Consider the following 8,939-nt stretch of genomic DNA (forward strand, 5'->3'; position numbering starts at 1 on the left):
TCAAACCAAACAATGTTGCTCCCTTTATTGGCATTTGGATACTTCTCATACACCTTTCGCACGTGACGTGAGTGCATGCATTGTGGCTGCCAATTGTATTCCTATATGCTAGTTGTTTTGCCTTATCGAGGGAAAGTAGTCCAGCTCCTTATAAGCTCATGCTAAGTCTCTTGTTAAGTCTCTTTGTAACTTTAGAATGTCCTGTGCTCTTTGTACATAAATTCCTTACTGCTGGATTTGTCACAAACTCCAGTGTAAGAACTTGCTTTGGGCAAATTATGGTCATTCCCCAACCTTACTCTTGGGAATTTGAACATGTGTATATGCAAAATTATATGTTTTACAGTTTATTATCAAGTTCTTGACCAATTAATACCTATTCAACATTTGTTTCTATTGAATTTATATAATAAAAATCCAAGTAGCTTTTCTTCTTGCTAAAATATGAATATGGTTTGAATGTATTAGGTTATCTTTATTCTTCTCCATAAGGAGGTATATATAAGAGTTTACATGTGCTATACAAGGAATTAGATACAGCAAAGAATTAGAAAAGTATCTCATAATTATACAATGATTTATCAACTATATAAAAATAGGAAAGTAAATCCCTTAATTAATCAAGGAAGTAAATCTCCTTGATTAATTAGGAGACTCACGTCAACACTTTATGTGTGCGAGTCGGGGAAGTAGGGCGCTTAGGGTTCAGTTTCAAGTTTCAACAAAAGCAAGAATGATACGTTTTACAGTTTGATTTATCTGTGGATGAAGATGAATCAAGTTGATGTATATTTTGTCTACCTGAGATGATAGCCTTAAGTTGGCGGTACTCGATGACCTATAAAATATGTCATTTCAAAGTCATGCAATCATGTTGAGATGTTCAAACCACGATTAATGAGGGATTTTCCCCTAATCACAACAAAACATGACAACTAGTACAGCAATCACAATTATTTTTTGTGGCCAAGCATTTGAAAATGTTTTTTTTTTTTTTTAAACAATACATTTTTTAGTATAACAACTAGTACTGCAATCAATGAATTCAAACAACTTGCCAGGATGAAATATTATTATATTTTCAACTACTGCATGGGTTGAAGTCAATTCTATTAACAGCGGTTATTGCATCTACTTCTATCTACCATTCTTATAACTTGACTTCATCAGTTGTAGAAAATTTGAGATCTCAAATTTGGTTCCATAAGGGAGCTGCTCCGTCATTTGCAAATTCCAGAATTCTTTCAAGTGTTTCTGCCCAAAAAGAAAAAGAAAAGGAAATAAGAGTTTGAGTTGTGCATGGCGGCTACGGAAGTGAACGTTGCAAGGTTAGTTTCTCCGACTTTAACATGCACCATTTTCATTTTTTTCCTTTCTTAAACAAAAGTTCTTATATATATATATATATGCAAATTTCACATGCTTATAAAGAAAGAAGTTCTTTACTTATCAGATTTCTTCCGTCTCTCTCTTAATAAAGATTTTGTTACTTGGGAACCTTAACTGTTTTCTTCTTTTTGTCTTGCTCAGCATTGCAGATGACCCGAATTCAAAGACGATAACGGAAAATTCTGCCCCGAAATATGTACAAAAGTGGAATTTCATGTTTATAACATCATGTGTGTTTGCCGTTTCACTGGATCCTTTGTTCCTCTACGTTCCTATCCTTAACTACGATATGAAGTGTCTGAGGTTGGACAACAACTTGAAGATTACAGCTCTTGTCTCACGATCGGTCACAGATCTGTTTTATATAGCAAATATTGTCTTTCAAGTTTACAGATATAAGATTTGTTCAAACTTAATCAAACTATTTCTTCCCGGAAGTTGGTCGTCCAAGTTAGCTGAACTAAGGAAGATATGGCAGTCATACATCATAGTTGACATTTTAGCTATTCTTCCTCTTCCACAGGTATGAGAAGCCCTTTAATCTAGACTAGAGTTAATTATTTTTCCAATCTCACTGTTTTGTCTGCGTGAAATTATATATATAAATAGTTATTCTCTCATTTGAATGTTCGCTCATTATTATTGTGTGAATGTCAATGTAAATATAGACAAAGCAAGAATGGGTAGTATAAAATACATGGTGTACGCACGGTAATAATATCTCATATAGGAGAATTTATGTATATATATATATATATATATATTAATTTCAGTATAAAAGCATAAGAGATTAGGACCACCTGCGATGCTACTGACCAATGAAATGTGATATTGACCCCAAAAAGTATAAAATATGAAATGCAATTGACCAAATGAAATGTGATATTGACCCCAACAAGTATAAAATCTGAAATGCAATGTTGTATTTGAATTTAGGACAGTCAATATTTTATCTCACGATATGTTGTTAATATTATTGCAATGTGTACCCCAGGTGATAATTCTCATTTTCTTTTCAAAAATGAGGGCCTCAAGATCTTTAAGGAAGCTTATGAACTTTCTTGTTATGGTGCAATATGTACCACGAGTTCTTCGCATCTACTTGTCATGCAAGAAATCCAAAAAACCTTTCAAAGGACATACCGCATTATGGGTTAAAGGTTTACTCAATTTTTTCCTATACATCCTTGCTAGTCATGTAAGTTTCAACATCATAAATTATTTAAAAACTTCTTTTTATGAGAACTTATTAGCGTTATTTAACATTTTCTCATAGCTAACTTGTTGAGTTCTTTAGGTACTTGGAGCTTTTTGGTACTTTTTTGCTGTTCAACGAATGACAAGTTGCTGGCAACATGTATGTCAATATGAAAATGGATGTGGCCCTAGTACTTTTAACTGTCATGATCACCATACATTGAGAAATATTACGGTTCTAGATAATTTATGCCCTATAAATTCATCAAATACAACTCTCTTTGATTTTGGTATATATCTAAGTGTCCTTCAGTCGGGAATATTGTGGTCAACAAACTATCCACTGAAGTTTTCGAACAGTTTTTGTTGGGGCTTGCGGAATTTGAGGTTTGTACATGTGAAACCCTTTTGATCTTGGCAGATTGAGCTATACTATTACAAATAAATAAAAGTCCAAATTTGTGATCCATTTCTTTTTCCAGTTCTCTTGCTTCAAATCTTGAGCCGAGCTCCAATACATGGGAAATCCTCTTTGTGGCTTGTATTTCTATAATCGGCTTGCTACTATTTGTATATCTCATTGGGAATTTGCAGGTTTGGTGCGGTGAATATTTTTATATATAAAGTTTTCTTTAAGTTTAAAGCTCCTCATGATCTTTTCTTTTCTCATTTGAGTATGGCTGGCTTTTGGGATATATAAAAATGCAGAATTAATGAGGCTTAACCTTGTTGTTGTGAAATAGACATATGTGCTGTTAGATACTGAAAGATTAGAGTCGCACAGACGCAAGATGAGACTTGAACGGAAGATGAAAGCAAAAGGCCGAGATGTAGAATTATGGTTATCTAAAAATGGCACTCCCCTGCGTAGAAAGCCGGATATCATGGAAAAGGTACGACTAGAACTTGAAGAAAACTGGGATATTGATGTGGATCAGGAAATCCTCTCTATTCTTCCCCGGGAACTTCAAGACTATATCGAAACTTGCAAGCCCTTGAGTAGGCTGAAGAATGTAGAGGTTCGTACAAACTCATCGCTTTAGTATATATTTTTTCACAACAATTATCCATCCTAGCTTAATTACTTATTAGATTTCTAATTGGTGGTTACTTTTATTAAACACTGCATCTAAACCTAGGTGCCACCATTTCGAAACATGGATGAACAAGTTTTGATAGAAATCTCAAAGCATCTTAAGCCCAGGAGTTATACTAATAATCAAATCATTATTAAAGAGGATCAACCACTTGAAATGATGCTTTTTGTCGTGGACGGACGTGTAATCATTAAAAAGAAAGATTGTTCCAGTAAGTTCCAACGACGTGCCGGACATCTGTATGGAGAGAAACTTCTAGTTTGGCCATCATGGACGTCCTTCCATGAGGGGACAAGACCTTTAGCAACCGAGTCTGTTCAGGCCATTGATGATGTTGAAGCCCTTGTTCTCTTGGCCAGCGACATGGTCAGTATACGCTCTAGATTCAGGTCAGATTTCGATAAGTTGAAGATGAGTCTCAGTCAAAGTCAACAAACGGATTCGCATTGGGAGCTTTTGACTTGTGACAAGGTGACAATGCTACAACAAGTAAGTTCCTCTCTCCTTAGGAAGACATAAACCTATACAGATACAGTAATAATGATGTTACTTATTCGATTTATATATTATTTTGTCTTTATATTTGTTAAAATATCTACCTCTAGGTGCCGAAGCTTCGAGACATGGATAAACAAGTGTTGAAAGCAATGTCTGAACATCTTCAATCGAACGTCTATGGACACAACGTCAACATTGTTCAAGAGTACCGACCACTTAACATGATGTTCTTCGTCACGAGGGGAAAGGTAATAAATGATGAGACCGGTCGTGCAGGAAATATTTTTGGAGAAGAACTTGTTGAGTGGGTACTGGATAAGTCTTTTCCTGAGATACTACCCTTGTCGACCTGTACTGCTAAAGTAGACTCAAACGATGCTGAATTCCTCGTTCTAACGGCAGAAGTCTTGAAGAGTTTAGCCTCTGATAACTTCGTGTCACATTTCAGCAAGATCGCCTCTCCGTTAGATCTTTTTACTTTTGTTCGGTTGACTAGGCTAAAGAAAGTAAGTTGCTCCATCTCTCTGTTTGGAACTTAATGAAGAACACATCACTCTAAACCCATGATCATCCTGTCTTTTAGAATTCCTTCATATATTCTTTTTAATTAACAATTTATGTCTAATTCTAGGTGGAAATATTTCGAGAAATGGACAAACAAGTGTTAGAAGCAATCTCTGAGCGTCTATACACCATGACCTACCCTTTTGCAAACACCCCTATCATTCCAGAGAAAAAACAACTTAAAATGATGTTCTTCGTTGTGCGCGGAGTTGTAAACATTAAAAGCGATAGCACTATTGAAGGGCCAAAAACCTGTCAAATGGGAGGTTTCTATGGAGAAGAACTTGCACATTGGGTCACAACTTGGGTATCACATAGCTCCTTTCCTGCCAAACTACCTTTGCCAACTGGTTCTGCGGTAAGCGGGCCCCATGGTACTGTTGAAATCCTTGCTCTCAGTGCCGACGACTTGAAGAGTGTACTCTCAAAATTCAGATCGAATTTCACCAGTGAGAGCACCCTCCTTACATATTCTCAGTCGGAGTCTTTGACTCGGGACCCATTGACTATAGTTAAGAATGTAAGTTTGTCGACATGCGTGCAACAAACTATGATTTGTAGGAAAGTAGAATATCTCCTTACATATATCCACTTATTCTATTTTAATAGATTATATGATATGTTACTTATTATATTTCTAATTCTCTCTCTTTGCTTCAACAAACATGGTAACCAATCCTAGGTGGAAAGACTTAAAACTATGGATGAGAAAGTGTTGAAAGAAATATGTGAGCATCTTAGGCCCAGAAAGTATGAAGATGAGGACATTATTCAACTGAATAAACCAATGGAAATGATGTTCTTCATCGTGAAGGGAGTTGTTGCGGTGACAAACGAATACTGGAAACATTACCGCAATGAAGCAGAACGTTCAAATCACAGTGGAGACGACCTTATAGAATATTGGGCGCGATCTAAATATACCGTCTTTTTTGCCGAGTTGCCCTTATCTCCTTTTAGTTTTCGGGCCATTGGTGAAGTTGAAGTTCTGGTTCTTATGGCTAATGACCTGGCTAAGGTTCAGCCTCGTCGAAGTGCACCTATAATCGATTGTTCAATTATTCAAGTTTATTAGCAATTTTGTTCTGGGCTTTGTAACTGTTAGAATGCCATGTGCTCTCTGTACATGAAATTCTTCCCTGTCCAAACGCACCGCATATCTCCTTCCGTTTTAAGAACTTTGCCCCTGGCTCTTTTCTCGACATGTGTCACTCATTTATTTATTTATTTTTATACAAATGATATTTAAAAAAAGAGGAATTTGAATACAAGATTCAAGTGCATGAATAACTGCTCTTATAACAATGACTTACTTGTTTGGATCAAAATCAAATCCAATGAAAACAATTGCCAATGCTCAAGCTAGCCCTATGAGGATGGATGTGAGGTATGTGATTAGTTGGATCGTTAGCAACAATATTTTGAGGGTTAAGTTAGGATTTTTTTTGTTTTTAATTGATGAAATAAATTTCTGCAACTTTTTTTTGTTTACATAAATAGTACTAGACCTCTCCCGTTCAATTTTTTTATATTACCATTTTTATGATTTTTTTTTATAAAAAAAAATTATCAACAAGAGAGAGAGAGAGAGAGAGAGAGAGAGAAATTAGAGTTATATCTTTAACATAAGAAATACTATTAAACCAAAAAGTTACTTGGACCTTTTTAATCTCTAATTTACACACCTTGCACTGGATGTATACCCAAGGACACCTGACTTTCTAACAAAAAAAAATAGGACATCTGACTTGAAATAGCAAAAATTCTTTTTTCTTTTCAGTCGAAAAGGCATAAAATTGCAGGATACCAAGTTAAAATTAACCCTATTTATAAATTACCTTCCAAAATTTATAGTCAAGTTGTTGACCAAAACGTATTCTAAACTCTTTTCTTATTTGAGGAACTAAACTTTTATATTGAATTAATTTGAAAGAAATACAAGTAGGTTTTCTACATGTACATCTCATGTTGAAAGGTTCAAGCGGGAAACTTGTTCTTGTAGATTCGAAATCAGAAAATGGTCCTCAAGTGGAGCAAATATGTTAGATAATTGGGCCCACTGGTTGTGTAAGGCGCTTTTCAGCGGGAGAGTCACAAATCCAAAATTAGAGTTCTATGGCCCGAAATTACTCCCAACGCTTGTATACAATGGGCCCACATTTGATGGAGCACAGTGGTGAAGCCCACTAGTCCACGTGATAGCTGGCCCCTTATTTTGTTTTCTTTGATGCAATGCGGGGCCCGCCACTATACAATTGTCGCACACTTGAACGGTCATTGTTATTGGACTGTTGCAATCTAAGGGTACAAATTCAATTTTTCCCATTTTTTTAATAAAAAAACTTTGTGTCTATTTTCAATCGACGACCTTAATTGAATCTAATGATATTTAACGGTAAAAAGAATATCCAAGGCCAAAAGGTTGATATTAGTTAATGATTTTTTTTTATCACAAAACGTCCATGACGTTTACGAAATTAGCAGATTGCATCTTTAAATAAGTTTTTTTTTTTTTTCACTCATAGTCAGTCTTTTATTTGATAATAAGTTGAGAATGAGGAACTATTTAAGAGCATCTATATTAACGTTAGGGACTATGAGTGATACAAAAAAACTTGGGGTCAGATGAGCTTTTGGGGAGCTACAGTAATTACTGGATGCAATCTGATAATTTTGTAAACGTCAGAGACGTTTTGTGATAAAAAGCCTTAGTTAATTTATATCATATTCAACCCCAAAAATCATTCCTAGGTCTATATACCCACCCATTTGTTCATAATTCGTGCCTCTATCTTTTATAATCAAATTCAATTATATTTTTATAATTGATAACTTTTAAAATGAAAATGTTCATAAAACTAAATTTTAAAAAATGTAAACAAAGATTAATTCCATAAAAGTTCATAAAAAAATTTGAGTTTAAGACAAAATACGAGTTTATTGGAGTTGAGTACAAGTCAATCTTACGAGGCTCGCCCCCTTTAAAAGTAAAGTTTGAAAAATAAGTTACTAAAAAAAATATATATATTAAGACACAATACGAGTGTACGTGATATTGATGCAAATTTACCCTTCTAAATCAATGGTTATGGGCTATTTGTGCTCCAAAGTTCATACTCTGTTGAGCACTCGTCGCTTTAATTTGGATCCTAATCGGAAGGATAATTGCACAAAGCTGTGAAACTAAATTATATTGAATCTTCTTAAAGCTACGTATAGATCCATTTGTATATTGAATTATCTAATATGACTCTGTAATGATGATGATGAATTGCACCAACTTGCCAAATAATGTGGTAAAATTGTTTTTTAAAATTGCGAGTCGCCATCGTCATCTTCAACTTCATTTGTGGTGATTTTGATGTTGTCTACTGATGTGATTTTAAAACGTCTATGTCTTTGTCGCGGTGTGTTTCCTTCCTCCTCAACTAGGTTGGTGGGCTCAATGGTTAAATAATATATTGAAGAGATAAGGTGCACTGCACTTTGTAGGAAAGTTTGGTCGAGCAGAAAAACGTACATGTTTTCCGAATGAGGTTAATTATTACTATTATTTTCAGAAGATGTTCGGAATCTTTGATTTTTCGTTCACTTTAGACACAATTATTAGACACAATTATTAGCCACAGTCAGCCGCCTCTGATTCATTGCACTCGGAGGAAGAGTAGTAGGTGACAAGGTTTATCAAATGTCTGCTACACTGAGTCTCTCACATTTCTATTTTATAGAGCAATTATTGTTGATCTAAACTCTAGTGTTAATTATTTTTCCCAATCTCATTGTTTTGCGTTAGTGTATGTATATAATATGTTGGAGTTTCAATTGAGAGATTTTTTCAAGTACGATTATTTGAGGGATATTTTTGTAGAACAACTCATATTATTTTTCTAAGATAAGAATTGTAAAATGTTTAGGTATTCATTCAAATTTAATTCTAGCAAAAAATCACTTGAATTCGAAAATCAATTGAACACCCAATTAAATAGTTGTTATTTTAGTATTTTCTTCAAGCACCACATTTATCTAATTGAACACTCAATCAAATATTTATCGTTCACAGAAATAATCTATAATTAGATACTTAAAAAAATAAAAGATTCATAAATAAAATTTGTAATCGACCCCACAATGTGTCGTTAGGAAGGACATATCATTACTTGCTCCCCCAACCATGAAAACTTTATCCATGGAAAT

General features: G+C 34.5%; 1 protein-coding gene across 3 annotated transcripts; it reads left to right on the top strand.

Annotated features, from left to right (window-relative positions):
* Positions 1,118-5,949, top strand: LOC18787509 (cyclic nucleotide-gated ion channel 1). Of its 3 annotated transcripts, none has more exons than XM_020558635.1 (11): positions 1,118-1,328; positions 1,531-1,912; positions 2,384-2,587; positions 2,687-2,746; positions 2,900-2,973; positions 3,069-3,180; positions 3,330-3,605; positions 3,726-4,172; positions 4,289-4,687; positions 4,813-5,265; positions 5,428-5,949. In XM_020558635.1, exons 1-11 carry the CDS (start codon positions 1,300-1,302, stop codon positions 5,818-5,820), a joined length of 2,829 nt encoding a protein of 942 aa, XP_020414224.1. In that variant the 5' UTR covers positions 1,118-1,299; the 3' UTR covers positions 5,821-5,949. The 3 variants fall into 3 exon arrangements, with proteins under 3 accessions (XP_020414224.1, XP_020414222.1, XP_020414223.1); XM_020558634.1 differs by having other exon boundaries at positions 1,119-1,328; positions 1,531-1,692; positions 1,783-1,912; positions 2,687-2,973; XM_020558633.1 differs by having other exon boundaries at positions 2,687-2,973.

The sequence above is a fragment of the Prunus persica genome, chromosome G2 (assembly GCF_000346465.2).
Source record: "Prunus persica cultivar Lovell chromosome G2, Prunus_persica_NCBIv2, whole genome shotgun sequence".
NCBI classification, from domain to species: Eukaryota; Viridiplantae; Streptophyta; class Magnoliopsida; order Rosales; family Rosaceae; genus Prunus; species Prunus persica.

Excerpts from the sequence above, each read along its gene's own strand:
- LOC18787509 (XM_020558633.1), top strand. The coding sequence starts at position 1,300 with ATGGCGGCTACGGAAGTGAACGTTGCAAG. Across the intron at positions 3,181-3,329 it reads ATCTCATTGGGAATTTGCAG|ACATATGTGCTGTTAGATAC; the intron begins GTTTGGTGCGGT and ends GTTGTGAAATAG. Across the intron at positions 4,173-4,288 it reads AGGTGACAATGCTACAACAA|GTGCCGAAGCTTCGAGACAT; the intron begins GTAAGTTCCTCT and ends ATCTACCTCTAG.